Source organism: Apodemus sylvaticus, chromosome 9 (assembly GCF_947179515.1).
Source record: "Apodemus sylvaticus chromosome 9, mApoSyl1.1, whole genome shotgun sequence".
NCBI lineage: Eukaryota > Metazoa > Chordata > Mammalia > Rodentia > Muridae > Apodemus > Apodemus sylvaticus.
In genome coordinates, this window is record NC_067480.1 from 58,222,842 (window position 1) to 58,242,908 (window position 20,067).

The 20,067-nt window shown below is 41.1% G+C and overlaps 1 protein-coding gene across 2 annotated transcripts in view; it reads left to right on the top strand.

Moving 5' to 3' along the window:
* Positions 1–5,715: 5,715 nt before the first annotated feature.
* The window catches only part of Sf3b1 (splicing factor 3b subunit 1), a 39,506-nt gene continuing 25,154 nt past the window's right edge, over positions 5,716–20,067 (top strand). The window contains exons 1-6 of one of the 2 annotated variants that reach the window (XR_007979573.1): positions 5,716–5,868; positions 14,348–14,514; positions 17,490–17,594; positions 17,884–17,998; positions 19,450–19,505; positions 19,812–19,891. Coding sequence is in view for 1 of the 2 variants with exons in the window: in XM_052193796.1 (XP_052049756.1) it covers positions 5,841–5,868; positions 14,348–14,514; positions 17,490–17,594; positions 17,884–17,998; positions 19,812–19,891 (495 nt within the window). In the remaining variant the exon portion in view is untranslated. The remainder of the gene's footprint in view (positions 5,869–14,347; positions 14,515–17,489; positions 17,595–17,883; positions 17,999–19,449; positions 19,506–19,811; positions 19,892–20,067) is intronic. The other variant, XM_052193796.1, reaches the window with a different exon arrangement.

Genomic DNA, 20,067 nt, shown 5'->3' on the forward strand with positions numbered 1-20,067 from the left:
TTACATTTCCAACATAAGGGTTTATCATGGCCAACATCAGAGTTTTACAGTTTACATTTTAATTTTGAATTACTATTCCTAAGGAATCCATGAAATAAAAATGCCTCTAACCTAGAAGTCTCTTGCCCAAGGACTATTTTTTTTTTTTTTTTTTTTTTTTTTTTTTTTGGTTTTTCCAAGACAGGGTCTCTCTGTGTAGCCCTGGCATACTGGAACTCACTCTGTAAACCAGGCTGGTCTCAAACTCAGAAATCCTCTTGCCTCTGCCTCTCAAGTGCTAGGATTAAAGGCGTGGGCCACCTCTGCCCAGCATTGCCCAAGGACTATTATGGATGCAGTTCTTGTGAACCAATCCCCCAAAGAATAAATGAGCCAATCACTGGGCGAGTAGGCGGGACTTCCGTGTTGGACAGAGGACAAGAGGAAGCAGGAGTGAGAGTTCCTTTTGGAACTGGGACAGCAGAGGTGTGAGATGTAGCTGATATCATGGCAGATGCCCAAGGATTCTCCACCGGAGCAATCAGATTTTAATAAAGCTTACAAGATTAGGTTTTAGTTGTTGCACCCAGAAATTGAGTTACCGTTGTTTCTGAACTAAGTTTGTGTTGTGTTTTCCTTCACTCAGTGGCTTGTCTGGGTTCAGGAGAGAAAGGTATGGCAAAGCATGGGTTTGCCAGACATGCACCATAAAGGCCGAGGGGGATTTGAAGCATGGGTTGTTGTGGTACTGTCCTGCTACTGGGAACCTACCGAGCTGGGTGGGGACTTTTCATGAGCTCCTGGCCAGTGAATCTCCATGAGAGAAAAACAGATTGGCCATTGTCTGTCAGTGCAGAGGCAGAGAGTTAGAGGGAACATGCAGGTTAATTTTTTTAAAAAATATTTCCCTCATCAAAGGACAGATATTCCCTGAAATGCTGGAGGCTAGTATTGATGGGAGATAACAGGTCATCTGTTTGTTTGACCCAACTACACTAATGTGCTTGATCACATTTAGGTGGTAGGTACTTGGGTAGGAAATACATCAAGATAAATGTTTGCCCTTGATTGGATTTAGACAGGAGGTATGTTGGCAGAAAGTATGTCAGGATATATGCTTGGCCTGATTAGACCTGATGGGAAACATGGTGGCCCCATGGTTTTGACTTTTTAAGTCCCTGGGAAACTTGCCCAAGATTTGTAGCCACTTCCTGGGAACCCCATGGTGGACCTGGCCAGAGTCTGTCTTCCTGGACAGTATGTCATTAAAACTTATTTCAAATTTGGCTCAAAATTTGTGGAACTGAGTTGTGGATTCTTTCAAGACTCTCAGGATTAACACTATCTAAAATATAAATAATTAACTGGGTGTAGTGGCATACTCCCTTAATCTCAGCACTTGAGAGGCAGAGGCAGGCAGATTTCTACAAAGTGAGTTCCAGGACAGCCTATACAGAGATTCTGTCCTGAAAAACAAAACAAACAAACAAACAAAAAAAAACAGGCCAGCTTAGGCTTTGTAGATTTCCGGGACAGCCAGGGCTACAAAGAGAAATCACATCTCAAAACAAAAAGCCCGAAGAAACAAAACAAAAGGAAACAAAACAAATGAATGAACAAAAATACATAAAGCAAACCAAAATAAACAACAACAAAACCCAGTCTTGTACCAAATCAGCATGCCAGACAGTTTTGACTTTTTTTTTTCAGTAGACTGATTCTATACTTGGCTCAGTGGTCAAAAGCACTCACTGTTCTTGCCAATGATCAGGGTTCAGTTCCCAGCATCCAGGTCATAGTTCCCAGTCATTCCTAATTCCTGTTTCAGGGGATCCAACGTCCTCTTCTGACCATGGCAGGTACCAGCCATACATGTGATTACACGCATACATTCAGATAAAACACCCATACATACACATAGAATAAAATGAAGAAATTAAAAAAAAATCATCAGGGATGGTGACATATACCTTTAATACCAGCGCTAGGGAGGCAGAGACAGGCAGATCTCTATGAGTTCAAGGCTAGCTCATAGAGAGTTAAGTGAACAGAGATAGAAGATGGTTATTCTTAAATGGGTAGACAGCTAGGGAGAGAGGTCCTGGATAGGAGCAATCAAACTAACCAGACTTCCAGACTCTTGCCCAAAAGAAACTCCTTCATTCCCCAGACCTTTTTATTCACTGGGAGGCGACTAGGTTAATTTCCTGTCTTTCCCTTGGGGACCACAGATAACCCACTGGGTGAGCTTGGCAGGATAAGCCCCTGACAGAGGGAGGGTTCATGCCCTCTCACCAGTGTGGACCTCTGATAACAAAAGTGGCTTGGCTCTGAGGGAATTTTTTGCCACAGGTATTTTCTCAGGTTCCCCCAACCTGTGCTTCATCCAGTCAAGTCCTGCCATTTGAGACAACCAAGCATCTAAAGGCATCTTAACAGATCTTATTCAAGAAGGAGAAACAGCTGGCCTGGGGTAGCACATGCCTTTGATCCTAGCACCGAGGAGCCAGAGACAAGCAGATCTCTTGAGTCTGAGGCTAGCCTGGTCTACAGAGGGGGATTTCAGGACAGCCGGAGATAGAGTCAGACACTATCAAGGAAACAAACAAAAAGAGAGTCAAATTTTGCTCCACACTTTATTAAAAAACATATAAACACATGCTGCCTAGGTGGGCCTGTGGTGCTCCCTCTGTGTTCATGCTTCCTTGTATTACAGAAGAAACCTCATATGTGATCGACTGCAGATCTCCATCCTGTAAATTTTTTTAATTTTATGTGTATGAATATTTTACCTGCGTGTATATATGTGCACCATATGTGTGCCCCATGCCCACAGAAGCCAGAGGAGGGAATCAGAGCCCCTAGGAGTTAGACCATAGCTGGTTGCTAGTATCCATGTAGGTGTTAGGAAGTGAACCTGCATCCTTTTGCAAGAGCAGTCAGTGCTCCTAACTACTGAGTCATCTCTAAAACTTCCGACTTGTTTTGTTTCCTTTGAGACAGGGTTTCTTTGTGTAGCCCTAGCTGGCTGTCTCAGTCTGTAGACCAGGCAGGCTGGCCTCAAACTCAGAGATCTGCCTGCCTCTGCTTTCAGAGTGCTGGGATTAAAGGTGAGTGCCACTAATTTACCTGCAGTAATTCTTTCTGAGATAGAGAAACAGAATCATGGGAGGAGCTATCAAGCAGCACCAGAGACTACACAGTGAGACCCTGTCTCAAAACAACAACAACAACAACAACAACAAACAACAAAATTGTTTTAAGAAGCAAACTGCTCTGTTCTGACTAGTCTCTTGAATCTGCTATTACAGTGTGAGAATGGTCTTTCCCAAAGTGTGTCTGTGTGTGTGTGTGTGTGTGGCATTGCTGGTGGGAACAAGAAGCTGAGAGGTCCTCTTCAACCACAGACATAAGGCAGAGAGAGAAAACTGAAAGTAGACTGAGGCTAGAAATTCTCAAGGTTTGTCTCCAGTGATGTACTTCCTCTTTCTGCAAGGCTACACACCCTCCCCAAATAAGGAGCCAAGCGGTCAAGTACCAGAGCCTACCGGAGCCATCTCTCACTCAGTTTTAATACGTTCCTTCCTGTAGTGAACCATATCATTATCCTTTAAGGAACAAACATGCAGACAAGTTAGCTGCAGTGAGAAAGTCTTAGTTTTATAAAAGAGGACTCACACGACTATTCTGGGTTATTTTTTAGTGATATTTATCATTACTCTGGGACCCCAGGAAGTATTTAGCTCCTGCAATTAATTACCACAAATGCAGCAAATGCCCATTTGAATCTGTTATAGAAATAATAAGCCTTCCCAGTGAGAAAGCATTCTGCACATTTGGAGGATAATAAAAGAAAAGGGTCTGGCACATCTGGCTAACACTCAGTAGGCCCAGCTTGAATAGATTTGGATAACTTAGATACACTTTAGGCTTATTTTCTCTGAATATGAGGTCATTCGTAAATTTGTAATTTAGGTCCCAACCCTGGGTTATATTTAGAACAATTTAAACAGAGACAGAAGGCTGAAAATCTGGTCAATAGGTCACACCTATTTACCTGGTCACTTAGGCAAATAGGAGATTTACACAGCAAAGTTATTGCCAGAATTATTTTAATTACATCAGTTCTATTACTTTGAGTTTCTTTTACATCAAATCCTTTTAATAATGCACACATGAAGGAAACATTGCTTGAAAAACTACCCATATTTCTCCATGTCTCATTGTGAAGCCATGCAGCAAGCTTTTTCTAAACGGTTTCTCTTTTGTCTTTAAAATCATTTATGTGAGTGTAGTGCCCAGAGAGATCAGATACCCTGGACTGGAGTTGACTTGTGAGGGGCAGTGTGAGCCCTGGGAATTGAATCTGGGCTCTCTGGAAGAGCTCTTTACCTTTGGGTCATCTCTCCACCCTTCCCTAAACAGTTTCCAGTGGTGCCTTTCTGTTTTCCACTGTCCTGAATCTGCAAAGTTTTTTTTTTTTTTTTTTTTTTTTTTTTTTTTTTTTGGAGACAAGGTATCTCTGAACAACCCTGGCAATCCTGGAATTGGATCTGGAGTCGAATTGGAAGAGATCTGCTTATCTCTGCCTACTAAATGCTGGGATTAAAGATGTGCTTTCACCACTCTGGGTATTGTTTGTGTTCTTGTCCACAGGCCATGTCTTAGAGCAATCTGACCTTTCTGATTTTTTTTTTTAATTTTGGTTTTGATCTTTTCTTCTCTCTCTCTCTCTCTCTCTCTCTCTCTCTCTCTCTCTCTCTCTCTCTCTCTCTCCTTCCTTCCTTCCTTTTGAAATAGATTTGGTGTTTCGAGACAGGGTTTCTCTGTATAGCCCTGGCTGTCCTGGGACTCACTCTGTAGACCAGGCTGGCCTCAAACTCAGAAATCTGCCTGCCTCTGCGTCCCAGAGTGCTGGGATTAAAGATGTGTGCCACCACTGCCCGATAGATTTATGTATGTTAAGTACACCGTTGCTGTATTCAGATGCAACTAAGGGATATTGAATCCGTTATGGAGGGTTGTGAGCCACCATGTGGTCGCTGGGAATTGAACTCAGGACCTGTGGAAGAAGAGTCAGTGCTGTTAACCGCTGAGCCATCTCTCCAGGGGCTGGCTTTGTTTTTCAAGATAGGATTTCTTTGTGTAACCTTGGGTGTCCTGAACTAGCTCTGCAGACCAGGCTGGCCTGGTACTCACAGAGACCCACCTGTCTTTGCTCCCTGAGTGCTGGGATCCAAAGAATGTACCACCAACTTTATTTATTTATTTTTTGAGCTAGGCTTCTGGGAACCAAGGCTTGGAGCCTAGGTTATCCTCGAACTCGTTATAGAGCAGAGGTTGACCTTGAACACTGGATCTTCCAGTCCCTCTTTTGGAGGGCTGAGATATATTTCATCTCAGGCTCAATCATTTAACTCCCTTTGAATAACGTGCCCTTTTTTTTCTTTTCTCCCTCCCTTCCCGTCCTTTCGTTTGCTTTTTTAAAGACAGGGTTTGTCTGTGTAGCCCTGGCTTCTCCGGAACTCTCGTTGTAGAACAGGGTGGCCTCGAATTAACAGCACGTGCCCGCCACTGCCCGGATAGAATACATTTCTCCTAAAAAGTAGCCATTGGCTTAGCGTTTAGCCTTTGCTGGGCGCCGCTCGCGTTTTAAGGAAGCCGCCGGGAGCCCGCCCTGGCCCCGCCCATTCCCAGCATGCACCACGCACTTTCATAGGTGGCAGTTGAAGTGCGTGCCACAGAGCGGCGCGCGTTCCCGGGTGCGCACGCTCAGAGTGCAGCCTCTGTTTCTGGTGGCGGCGGCGGCGAGCGGAAGTCCTTGGGAGCGCCAGTTCCGTCTGTGTGTTCGAGTGGACAAAATGGCGAAGATCGCCAAGACTCACGAAGGTAAGCGGCCTTTCCCTTCCCACGCGCGACCTCGGCAGCCGGCCAGCCGCGGCCCTCTCTCTTGGCTTTCGGCGTCTTCGCGGGGTATCTCTGGTCTGGGCCGAGTCCGCGCGGCGGGGCCTGCTCCGCCCGTCGGCGCAGGCCGCTGCCCGCGTAATGGCGTCCTCTCGCACTCCGGGACCGGTGCTTTGTTCCGCGCTGGATGTTGGTGTTCCCGAGTTGCCTTGCTCTGACCGGAGAGCCTCGCTCGAGCGGCTTGCTGCGGAGGACTCCGGGGGAGGGAGCGGGGAGGCGGACGTGGGAGGCCTCTCTCTCGCTCGCCCCCATGGGCGCTGTCGTTGGCAGTTTGCACCTGGAAAGCCCTGAATGACGGCAGACGCACTCGGGCCGCTCCGAACAGCGTCCGCTTCAGCGCTGGCCTGGTAATCCGAACCTCCGCGATACAGGCTTCTCCGGGCGGCTGGGTTGTGTTGTGGCGCTTGCACTACACGATTTCGGCAGACAATCGGGTAGTTTACTCCTTTAATCACTTTTAGCGTAGTGTTTATCTTTTTCTTTGAGAGCTGAGTGTTGGAGAATCAGGAGTAAGAAAGAGGGAAAGGCAGATGTGACCGGTTGCTTAAGTTTTCAGGGTAGTCGTTCATTTTATGCCCTACAAGAGTAATCAGAGCTAGAAACATGTTGAAAAGCGACCGGATTCCATAAGGAATCCAGAGAAGACGGGAAGGAATTTGAGTGTGAGAGATTGAATCCCTGTTTCTTGGCTCCCGGTTTAGAAGCCAAAATTTACGCTAACAATATGGCTACTAAGTCACTAAAAACGTCTTTTCTAAGTGTTAGTTTTCCGGTGTTAGAGAGAGGTAACAAGCTTGGGATGTCGGAAATTTGACAGTTTGATGTGGAAACAGATGCGTGAGTATTCTCTTTGAAAATCAAAACTGTGTACAGAGAAGTAAAGCCAATACTTTCTGAGAAGCTGGGTAACGGAGCCATTAATTTATGCTTAGTTATTTTTGGGAGGTGGTGACGCGGCGCTGATAAAAAAAGGATCAATCAGTTTTATATTAGGGGAGGACGTCTGAGCCCGAGGGAACATCTTGTAACCAGGCAGTGACTCGTTTCTGTGGTAGGACTAGAGGATGTAAGGAGGGAATTCAGATAGAATCTAGAGAGCCGGTTTAGGACCAAAAGGTGATAGTTGGGACATTTGAGGAACTGAAAGTACCAACACTTTTGAAAACCAGAATGTCCCTGTCTTAGTCTTTTGTCTTTAAACCTGAAAGTACAAAACGTGTTTTTGTTTTCTTTTTTTTTTTCTTTTTTTCTTTTTTGACATGGTCTCTGTGTAATGCCAGTTGCCCTGAAACTTGCTAAGTAGACAAGACTGGGTTCCACTTCAAAGAGACCGGGTCCACCTGCCTCTGCATCCCAAGTGCTGGTTAAAAGACCTGTGCTACTATGTTTGGCTAGCCCAACACTTTTTAAAGCCAGAAATGTTCTTGGCTCTATTTGTCTTTAGACTACTTCAGACATTGTTTGCAAAATAATTAGGAAATTGGAAAATGTTTCTGTTTTGTTCAGTCAGGGCTAGACTTTTTTAATTGTTTTCCATTCTGGGGAATCAGTGAATTTATTGGGCTTACAGAGCATGGGGTGAGGGGAAATGTTTACTGACAGAAGCATGGTTTACTCCATACTGGCTTCCCTATAGCTGCATAGGTAGAGTCCCATGTCCTGATAGGTTGGTTATTTATTTATTTATTTGTTTATGTATTTATGGATATTTTGTAGCTTATTGATTGTTGGCTTATTGATATCTTCAATGTAGCATACTCCCTGGTTAGATAAATGCAAAGCTTATATTATGTGCATTAGTGTTTTGCCTGCATGTATGTCTGTGTGAGGGTGTCAGATTCCATGGAATTGGATTAAAAGACAGTTGTAAGCTCCACATGGGTGCTGGGACTGAACCCAAGTCTTCTGGAAGAGCAGCCACTGCTCTTAGCTGCAGAGCTGTCTTTCCAGCCCTGGTAAATGTAAAGTTTAGGACCTTGCCTGGCCATGCCTTGCCTTTCTGTTCTTTCTGCTTTTTCGTTGTAGAAGCCCAGCTAAATTTGTTGGCAAAAATTGCTATTTTATTTAGGATTATTTTATTATTGAATAAATAAAAAATATTGTACAAGTGCTGTATGTCACTATTAGGTATGAGTCAGAGATCCTACCCCTCCCCCACCTCCAGACTTAGTTGACCTGGAACTCTCTATACCAGGCTGGCCTTGAACTCTGTAGAGTCATCTGTCTATGTGGACTTTCCTAAGTGCTGGAATTAAAGGCTCATACCACCTCCACCCACTTTGTGATGACATGATAACTTTAGTAGAACTGTATACAGCATTTTCATGGCCTCTTGCTCCCTTAAGACGTTTTCCTGGCCTGGCGGTGGTGGTGCAGGCCTTTAATCCCAGCACTTGGGAGGCAGAGGCAGGTGGCTTTCTGAGTTCGAGGCCAGTCTGGTCTACAGAGTGAGTTCCAGGACAGCCAGAACTATACAGAGAAAACCAAAAAAAAAAAAAAAAAAAAAAAAAGATGTTTTTCTGGAGAATATAGTATTTTACAATTGTTGCTTAAGTCATTTCTCTAACATGGAGCAAAATTACTTTTCCTGAGGGGTGTGGCTCTCAGTATAAATTTTTATTTTCTTTTTGGGTTTTTTTATTGGTATGTTTGGGACAGTTTCTCTCTGTAGCTCCGTCTGTCCTGGAATTTGCTTGTATATCAGGCTGGCCTAGAACTTTGTTTTGTTATTTGAAACAGAGTCTCTCCATTTAGTTCCAGCTGTCTTGAAACTCTCTGGGTAGACTATGCTGGTCTCAGGTTGGCTTGCCTCTGCCTCTCAAGAGCTGGGATCAGAGTTTTGCACCACCATGCCTGTCTATAGAGTTTTTGAATTTTTTTTTATATTTATATTTGCTTTGTGCAAAAATCAGAGGACAACTTGGAACAGTCTGTTTTCACCTTCTGTGATTCAGACTCAGGTTGTTGTGTTTGGTAGGAACTCACCCTGTAGACCAGACTGGTCTCAACTCCCGGAAATCTGCCTGCTTCTGCCTCCCAAGTGCTAGGATTAAAGGTGTGCGCCGCTGCCACCACCTAGCTTGATTTTCTACTTAAGTGCTAGGATTATAGGCGTGTGAATTCACATACCCTGCAGTTTTATGGAAGAAGTTTCACAGAAATGGGATCATATTTACTTTTATTTTTCTCTTATATTTATTGTATTTATGTATTTCTGCTTCTGTGTCCATGTAGAAGTCAGGACAACATTCTTGAGTTGGATTCAGGTTTTCAGGCTTGCTGCCAAGTGCCTTTAGCTGCCGATCTATCTTGCTGAACTTCATTTTTGTTTTCTCTTTGAAATGGAGTTATTATGTGGGCCTGGCTGGCTGGTTACTCTCTTTGCTTGCTTGCTTGCTTGCTTGCTTGCTTCCTTGCTTCCTTCCCACCTGGACTGGATTTCTCCATGTATCCCCTGACTGTCCTGGACTGGAACTTGCTCTGTCCACCAGTCTGGCCTCAGACTCACAGAGAGATCCATCTGTCTCTGCTTCCAAGTGCTGGGATTAAAGGCACGTACCACTACATCCTTGCTTGTATTTTACTTAAGCTGGCCTCACACTTGGAGGAATCCTTTGCCTCCTGAACACTGGGATTTTTGGCATGTACCACTATGCCTTCCAGATCTCAAAGTTTGGGACCAATCCCCAGGATTTTCTAGTTTATATTACCAAGTGTTTGCCATTGAACTTACCCACCCCCCCAAACTCTGAAAAGGGGTGTTTTAAAGCCCATTTTGGGGACATCTGTCAGACAGGTAGGAAATAGCCTATTCTTGTTCTGAGAATCTTCTGAATTAAGAAGAAAAGTTGATTTAGCATTAAAGTTGGAAGGTTTTAGATACTGAAAGATTTGATTTTGACTTCCCAGTGAGTATAGAATAAAGTACAATCTTCCTTTCCCCAAGTATCAATATTTGTGTGGCTGTCATGCATGAATGCATTTGTGTATGTATGTGTGTAGGTATCTCCACCTGTGTTGTGTGCACACGGAAGCCAAAGGAGGCAGTTGGGTTTATTCCCTTGAGTCAGTGTATCTTACTGAACCTGGAGCTATGCTGGTAGCCATAGCAAGGCCTGTTTCCCTTCTCTGCACTGGAGTTACAGATGTGCATGACTATGCCAGTCATTTTAACAAGGCATTTGGGGATTTGAAGTTGGGTTCTATGCAAGTGTTCTTACTGGCCGAGTCACCTCTCCACTCCAGATGATTTTTGTGTTTTAAGAAAGTTACTGGATAATTTCATTGGAGGCAATCATTAGGTTATTGGAGTAATTGAGACTGGTCTTGGATTCCAACTTCTTGGTGTAAATTACTTCTCAATAATAGTTTTCTGTACTATTCTCAAGCATTTTTTTGTTGTTGTGTATTGTTTATTTTTAAAGAGATGGCTACCTCAGTTTGTACTTGAATCATAGGTTATGGTTGTGTCTTCCTTCTATGGAAGTGTCTAACCCCCTCCCTCCCCTTTGGCCTGGCCTTTTTTCTGTTTTATTTGATGGGTGTCATATCGCTCAGATTGACTTCAAACCTGCCGAGTAATTGAGTTTGTCCTAGGATTCCTGATCCTCCTGCCTCCACCTCAGAAGTGCTGCCATGTTACCTATGTACTATCTATCAGGCCTCAGCCTCAGCTTCCATGGTTCTGTTCTTAGGCTGTTGAGTCCCCATTATTGGACCAAACTGAAGATTTTTGTTGCCAAATACTTTTTAAACATATTTCTCTATTTGTGATAAGATATGTTGCCCAGGATGACCTTTAAATTTTGCTTGTTTGTGTGTTTGTTTGTTTGTTTATTTATTTATTTATTTAATTTTTGTGACAGAATCTACTTTGTGGCCTTAGATGGCTTGGACTTTGTGGTAGAGCAGATTGTCCACCTGCTCTTTTGAGTACTCTTGAGTACTGGGAGTTAAAGGCATGGGCCACCAATATAAACGTCTTGTTTAATGATGGAGTTATGATGAACACAATACCTGATTTCTATGGGCAAAAGAACTAGAGGCTAAGTGTGGTAGACCATATCTCTAGTTTTAGTTCTCAGGAGGATTGCAGGTAATTTGAGGTCAGCTGAGGTAACATTGTAGAGCTTTGTCTCAAGAAATACAGTGAGCCATATGTGTTAGCACAGTGGGCGGTGAGTTCCTGTGTCTGTGGTGGTTAGGATGGCACCCTTTCCACAGGGATATCAGGCCATTCTGATTTGGGTGGTCATCATACTATACTGATGATGTAGAAGAGGAATTGCAGGCTGTTGGGTGGTGGTTTTTACTTTTCTTTTTTCTTTTTTCTTCTTTTTTCTTTTTTCCTTTCGTGTGTTTTGAGATAGATCTCACTATGTAGCCCTTGGCTTACCTGAAATTTACTATAAAGACAGGCTAGCCTCAACTTACTAGAAATTTTCCTTCCCTGGCCTCATAAATACAGGGGTTTCAAGCATGAACCACCACACTTGATTCAAGTTTGGGTTTTCTTTCTGTTGTTGATGTTTGATTTAGTTTTCTAGAGGGAAAACTAGTGTGGTAGACCGTGACAGTCTTGATTTGAGACTTGTTGTTGATCTGAGACAGGGTCTCTATGTAGCTTTGACTGTCCTTAAACTTGAGTTTGGCCTGCTTCTGCTTCTTGAGTGCTGGAGTCAAATATGAGACTCAAGTTTTATGGGATCACAAATGCTACTTCCATCAGGATTCTGGAAGGAAACGGAAATGAGCAAATGAGGTCGACCAAACAGCCTGTTAGCTTCTGTGTCCCTCTTCTCATGGACTGGAATCAAAGGCATCCACTACCATTCTTGGTACACACACACACACACACACACACACACACAATTTACACAGAATTAAAAGAGATAATAGCAAACAAGAAACAAGGAGAATATAGCTCAAATTCGGGAAATTCTAACTGCTTGTTTGATGTAACAGTTTTGAGGCATGCAAAGAGGAATAGGATGTAGGGATAATTGTGTCTGTGAAGATATTACAGTAACACACGCTAAGAATTTTGAGATGTAAAACAAAATAAAATGGGGGACAACAAATTCATTACCTCTTATTTTTTTATTTTCTTTTTAAAAAGATTTATTCAGGGGAGGGGGATGGGATAAGGGGCTTAGGGGAGGGGACCAGGAAAGGGGATAACATTTGAAATGCAAATAAAGAAAATATCCAATTGGGAAAAAATTTATTTATTTTTATGTGCATGAGTGTTTTGTCTGCTTTTATAAAGTTTGTGTTACCACATGCATGCTCTGCCCTTGGAGGCCAGAAAATTGTGTCAGAACTGGAGTTACAGATGGTTTAAACTGGCATGTGGGTGTTGGGAACCAGACATGGGTCCTCAGGAAAGAAAAGCCAGTGCTCTTAATGGAGGCTCCAGCCCTCCATTGCCCATTGCCTCTTCTTAATTCCTTGGGCCTGCCCTCCCCCCCCCTTTTTTTTTTTACTGGGGAAGGGGCCCAACTATTCTTTGGACTACATAAACTTGTTAAATTTTCTTAAATCATCTACATTCGAGAATACAATGTTTTTTTTAGCTGGGGGCTCAGTGGGGTTGGGCAATTAATACGATAATTTGTACCTGGCATTTGATCCCTGTAACTAGTGATGGAGAGTCTCTCTGTCCATCTGTTAAGATTTACCCATAAATTCCACCCTAACTGCTCTTAAAATCATGACACAGCCAAAGATGTCCTTGATTCTTGTCTCTTCTGGGCTTCTTGGGTTATAAAGTGAGAGTTATTACATTACACTTGTTTATACAGTGCTGGGTCATTTGTTAATTCTAGGCAAGCATCCTAAGAACTGAGCAACACCCCCCCAATCCAATTAGTATGTATTGAAAAGAAAATGAGCCGGGTGCTGGTGGTGCACACCTGTAATCTCAGCACTCTGGGAGGCAGAGGCAGGCGGATTTCTGAGTTCGAGGCCAGCCTGGTCTACAGAGTGAGTTCCAGGACAGCTAGGGCTATACAGAGAAACCCTGTCTCAAAAAAAAAAAAAATAAATAAAATAAAATAAAAAAAAAAAGAAAGAAAGAAAGGAAAAGAAAATGAAAGTGCTGGGCATGCTAACTCACAGAAGTAGTCTTAGGGATTAGGAATTTGATCCCTGGAACTCTTATAAAGCTAGACGTGTAAAAAGTTAGCTGCATGAAAGTAGATGTGTAATATCAGTACTCCTACTGCAAGAGGGAAAATAAAGATAGGAGAATTGGCTGGAAACTTTTGGGTCAGCTAACTGGGAGTTGAGTTCACTGTACAGTTGAGAAACTTCTCCCAATAGGAGCTTTACTACTGGCTGGTCCATTTCACTGGCCTCAGGCTAAAGCTGTTTAATACTTGATCTTAGCTAAAGGGCAGAAAAGTGATCTATGTTGTTAGTTTTACCCCTTGGTGTAGTGGGTTTTGTGCTATAAACATAATACATGAGGCTGGATATCAGATTGAGCATCAGTTTCTCTCATGCTGAAAAACTGATTTACCACTGAAGTATGTCTCTCAGTCAGTTCTGGTAGTGGCAAGTTTAAATAAATGTGAGTATAGCCCTGGTTCTTAATTAACATCAGCAGTTTCAATTTTTAATTTTTCTGGCTGCCAGGGATGGTTCAGCAAGTCATTTGTAATACAAGCTTTTTTTTTTTTTTTTTTTTTTTAATTTGGTTTTTTCGAGACAGGGTTTCTCTGTTTAGCCCTGACTGTCCAGGAACTCACTCTGTAGACCAGGCTGGCTTCAAACTCAGAAATCCGCCTGCCTCTGCCTCCCAGAGTGCTGGGATTACAGGCTTGCTCCACCACTGCCTGACTGTCACACAAGCTTTTAAGTGATCTCAGTTTGATCCCTGGAACCATGCAAAAAGGTAGAAAACTGAGTTTTCTGAGTATCTGACCTACACATTTGTGCATGCTAATAATACATATGTTTTTAAAAGGATTTATTTTATGTATGTGAATACTGTAGACATATCAAAAGAGCCGCACCAGATCCCATCACAGATGGTTGTGAGCTACCATATGGTTGCTGGGGCTTGAACTCAGGACCCCTGAAAGAGCAGTCAGTGCTCTTAATTGCTGAGCCACCTCTCCAAGCCCCCACAAATACATATTTTAAAGTAGCTTTAATTTTCAGGTGGGGGAAGGTTTAGAATTTTAGCCCATCCAAATTGTTAGGATAAGTTGTTGTTGAGATAGCAATACTTCCTTTCATCTGTGAGGTAAGGAGATGTAATGCATGTGAAGATGTACTTAGTTCTTTTAACCTCTTACAAAAATTTTCTATATTTCATATTTTTGAAAAGATCTAGTAACAAGATAAATTATACTGAGAGCTCTTTAAAACATGAAATTGTTTGTTTTCTTTCTTACAGATATCGAAGCACAGATTCGAGAAATTCAAGGCAAGAAGGCAGCTCTTGATGAAGCCCAAGGAGTGGGCCTTGATTCTACAGGTTATTATGACCAAGAAATTTATGGTGGAAGTGATAGCAGATTTGCTGGATATGTGACATCAATTGCTGCAACTGAACTTGAAGATGTAAGTTACAAATTATCTAGGAGGCAAGGGTTTTTTTTGTTTGTTTTTTGGATTTTTTTTTTTTTTGAGAGAAAATAAATAAGGAATTTTCTGCATGGTTAAAAGGAGAGAAACAGTTTTATAACACACACACACACACACACACACACCCCTACCCCTCACTGTGTAATCCTAGCTAGCCTGGAACTGGATGTGTAGACCCATCCACACCTACTCATACCTGCCACTGTGTGATTCTAAATGTAGACCATGCTGGCCTCAAACTCTACCTGTTTGTCTTCCGACTGCTGGGACTGAAGGAGCATGCTACTATAATCCTCCCTGGTTTTTGAATGTTTCAGTCAGCCTGTTTTTACCTGTTAAATACTAGGGTCCTCATCATGCCCTTAGATACCTCCAAAAGTGCTCAGTTGATATTTTTTGTGGATGACTTATCTGAATATTGTTACATGATATTTAAAGCACTTTCCATCATTTGTGATGTAAATTCTTTTTTTTTTTTTCTTTTTTCTTTTCTTTTTCTTTTTTGGTTTTTTTGAGACAGGGTTTCTCTGTGTAGCCCTGACTGTCCTGGAACTCACTCTGTAGACCAGGCTGGCCTCACACTCAGAAATCCGCCTGCCTCTGCCTCCCAAGTGCTGGGATTAAAGGCATGCGCCACCACTCCCCGGCGTGAATTCTTGTTACCTAATCCTGTCTGAAGTATCCTACAGAAAAAGTGACTGGACTGTATATAAATAATTTATTGTGATTTGATTCCTGTTTTTGGATGAAGCTTTAGGTCTTGTTCATTCTAACAAATGCTTTGCCACTTGGCTAACCCTTTAAATTATGTATTTTTGTTATTATTGGTTTTTTTTTTAAAGATTTATTTATTATATCTAAGTATACCGTAGCTGTCTTCAGACACACCAGAAGAGGGCGTCAGATTTCATTATGGATGGTTGTGAGCCACCATGTGGTTGCTGGGATTTGAACTCAGGACCTTTGGAAGAGCAGTCAGTGCTCTTGACTGCTGAGCCATCTCTCCAGCCCCGTTATTGTTGTTTTGAGACTGGATCTCCTTATAAGTCTGTCAGGGTGCTGGGATTATAGGCTTGTGCTACTAAGCTTAAGTTTTTCTAGGTCTGTTTGTATCTGTTTCATTTTTAAAAAAAAAACAAATATATTACTTTTATTCTTAGGAATTTTATACTTCACTATATTATATCTTGATCTTACTCACCACCTACTCCCCCTAATTCTTCCCAGACCTACCCCATGCCCTTCCAACTCTGTCTTTTTTTTTTTTTTTTTTTTAATAACTCATTGAGTCTAGTTTGTGCTGCTAACATACTCATGGGTATGGAACATCCACTGTGGTATGGTAGCCATACCCTTAAAACTTTCCCCCAGAAGTCATCAGCTGTCAGTAGTTCCTCAGCAAATCTGCACCACACTGCAGTGCTGACTGGTTTAGTCTGTGCAGGCAGCCACAGTTGCTGTGAGTTCTTGAGGGCAGCAGTCCTCTCATGTTCAGAAGACACTGTTACCCTATCTTTTCTGACCTGCCTCTTAGAATCTTTCTTCCCTCTCTTCTGGACATTTTCTGAACCTTCAGAGGAATCTGTGATACAAGTGTTCCATTTTGGCTGAAGAAAATAGAATATCAAAGTTTATGTAAATTCTACATAGCATGTTTTGACAATCTCAAACATTCTAATTTGGTGATGCAGTTATTTAATCTGTTTTACGTGATTACGTTTTTACACTTTATACTGATTATGAAGTTTTTTTTTTTTTAAAGATTTACTTAACTTATGTGAGTACATAGTTGCTCTCTTCAGACACACCAGAAGAGGGCATCAGATCCTACTACAGATGATTATGAGCTACCATATGGTTGCTGGGAATTGAACTCAAGAACTAGAAGTTACAAATTAACTGCTGAGCCATCTCTACAGTGCCCATAAAGATTTTTTTTGTTGTTGGTTGTTGATAATTTATTTAGAAATAGAATCTTACTATATAACCTTGGGTGGTCTCCAGTCTTATTATGTAGACCAGACTGGCCTTAAATTCATAGAGATCTAACTGCTTCTGCCTCTCATGCACTGGGATTCAAGGTGTGTGCCTCTCATCATGCCCTGCTCAACCTGGTTTGTTTGTTTTTTTGTTTGTTTTTTTGTTTGTTTTTGGTTTTTTGGATTTGGTTTTTTTGAGACAGGGTTTCTCTGTATAGCCTTGGCTGTCCTGGAACTCACTCTGTAGACCAGGCTGGCCTCGAACTCAGAAATCCACCCGCCTCAGCCTCCCAGAGTGCTGGGATTACAGGCATGCGCCACCACTGCCCGGCTCAACCTGGCTATTTTTATAAAATTCAAGTCATATCTTGGTCACTGGCACTTTTCTTTCCTACTTGATAGAAATACATTTATATGATTGTTCCAAAGGTGAAATTCTAGACACTAGTTTTTCAGAGGGTATCTTCCTACATATAGACTCATTCTCATTCTCTCTCTCTCTCTCTCTCTCTCTCTCTCTCTCTCTCTTTTGTGTCTCTCTCTGTCTGTCTCTCTTGCTCTCTCTCATGTGCATTTATTTTGAGACAGTCTTGATATTCTAGTTTACACTGACCTTATACTTAGAATCTTCCTGTCTCTACCTTAGCCAAGTCTTAGGACTGGGAATTCTGTGTTGGCACAACCATACTTGGCTATAGCACTTGGTTTTCATAACTAGTGGTGAAAGACAGTGATGGTTGTATGTTCTAGAATTAAGAAACATTTTATTTTAAAGTAGAATGTATGGATATATAATTCTGTGTAAACATGTTGTTAGGTAAGTCAATACCTTTGATAACAATTATTGTAGACTTGTTTCTTTGGTTAAATAAAACCGAAGAGTTCCAAATAAACCCATGGTAGTTTTTAAATTATAAATTTTGTCATGTTGATTTTTATGTTGTGACCTTTTTATGTTGTGTTTGATTGCAGGATGACGATGACTACTCATCATCCACGAGCTTGCTTGGTCAGAAGAAGCCTGGATACCATGCCCCCGTGGCATTGCTTAATGATATACCACAGTCAACAGAACAGGTAACGCTTCAGTTTATTCAGCCTATGAAAAGGGAATGAGTTCCCCATGGGAGCACAGGAATTTTACCAGTCAGTTCTGAGACTGTTTTGAGAAAAGAGCTGACTTGGGGGAATCAGAAATAATTGTTCTGTAAAGGCAGTCATTATATGAAACCTTGGCATTTGGAAACTGATCAGCCACACACTCTTTTTTTCTTAAATAATGGTTTATTCATTTGATGTGTGTGGTGGGGAGGGGTTAGTTATTTAATTGAGTGGGTATTAAAATGAGACGTACCTTTTTTTTCAGTATGATCCATTTGCTGAACATCGCCCTCCAAAGATTGCAGACCGGGAAGATGAATACAAAAAGCATAGGCGGACCATGATAATTTCCCCAGAGCGTCTTGATCCTTTTGCAGATGGTAATTCTTTCCCACTTTTCTATAAGTATTCAGAAATTTATTTTAATTAAGTTGTCTTTAGCCCTTTGATTTTTTTTGGCATGCTTATGAATTTGCTTTTCGTTTTTAAAGACCCCCTTATAGATTTGTATAGATTTGGTTGAAGTCACAGATGCCATATTCTTCATCTTTATAATGCAAGTTTTCTTTCCAGGTAGAAGGACAAGAAAATAATGAGCCAATGCCATAGAAACGCAAAGGGTTAAAGGTTTTTCTTTTTACTTTTGTTTTGGGTACTCTTGGTATACTTTGGACAAATGTGTTTTTCTGCTCAAAATATTTTCAAATTATTGCAAAGTTTTCATTTCAAAAACTTTTTAACTGGATTGTTACTTTTGAGAAACTGTTTCTCACACTAGTTCCCCTCTTACTGTTATAGCTTAGTAAATGCACCTACTTTGCTCTATTCAACTTTATATAATTAAAACAAAGTTATATACAAAGACTTTGGTGTTTAATAGTTGGAGTCTGTTTTGCTAATTGTAGTGTGCAAGGGGCATAGTGAGCCTGATGGAAGATTTCCTCAGGTGAGTCCCGCCATCAAAACTAAGTGCCTGTTTTTAAAAATAGAGTCTGCTGCAGGTTTACAAATTAGACTTCAGCCTGCATGAATTAATAGGGATATTCTTTGCTTTACTTGCATAATTGTAATTGATTTAAACATGTATGTCAGAATTCACAGGCCCATACTAACTGTCCTTAATTTCTTTCCTACAGCAGTACTGCTATATGCCAGTCCTGTCTGCATTCTTAAGGGTGCAGTTCAACACATCCTCTCTAGATTATGGTGAAAAAGTATTCCAAAGGAAGTCTTATCAGAGCTAGTGTCAGAAAGAATGACACTACCAATTGGGCATGATCGTCAGCATAGGAGATGTCTTAGAATTTTATTATTTTGTCCTAAATTTTAATGCTATACTACTTGTATAGCTATTATCACTTTTCTAAAGCATAGTGTGCCTTTGTGATTCTTGTTATATACTGTTTGGGCTTCTTTAAGATATTTTGCAGTTTGAAAAGCAAATACTGAAATTTTAACCAAGAGACTAACACATCTCTTTGTACACCTCTTTTTCTTTTGTGTGCATTGTAGTAATTGGTAGAATAATATATCTTAAGTTATATGTTTCCAGTTATAATTGTACTTTCTAAGAAATAGAATTATATATTGGGTCAAGGAAAAATCTTTAAAAAGCATGAAGCCCTTTTTAGTAAATGTGACGTGAGAATGTGATTGTAGGTATTTTTTTTTTAATATCAGATTTTCTAAGTTACAACTGTTTAGATCACTGTATGAAAAACTTATGTTAGTCAGTTACTGTAGTCAGGATTTTAACAGCTTGCAACAGGTAATGTTTTGAATATAAATATCTTTCCAAAGTGTTACTAATGGTAAAGAGATAATTTTCTAGGCTTCTATTCTGCTGCTTGAAGTCAGAACTGCTGATGGAGACAAAGGCACGAAAGTGTACGTATTCCGGATTAGCAACCCAGGAACCCATCACTTCTGAAGACTAAACTGTGCTGTCATTTTGCTTTATATATGCATTAAAATAATTGTTTTAAACTGCTGTAGATATGTTTGTGTTCAAACAGGTTAAATTGATCAGCAAACTCAATAAAAAAGTAAGATGTATAATTATCAAAGTTTTCCATCAAAAAATAAATTAAATGATTATGGAATAACATAATATTAGAGCAGGGCAGAGAAATCAATTGAACCTAATACCCTTTATTTATTGTACTCTTGTCCTGTTGCTGTTCTTTTCTGCAGGAGGGAAGACCCCTGATCCTAAAATGAATGCTAGAACCTACATGGATGTTATGCGAGAACAACATTTGACTAAGGAAGAGGTAGGAACTGCTTTCTCAGTGTAATGGTTGTAAAATAATGTCAGAACATTTGAGACAATTTTATATTTGTCTAGGTTTTGATGTTCATAGCAATATTTTTTTGCTTTTGCTTTTTTTTTTTTTCTTTTTTCCTTTTCTTTCTCTGAGGGTTTCTCCGTGTAGCACTGGCTGTGCTG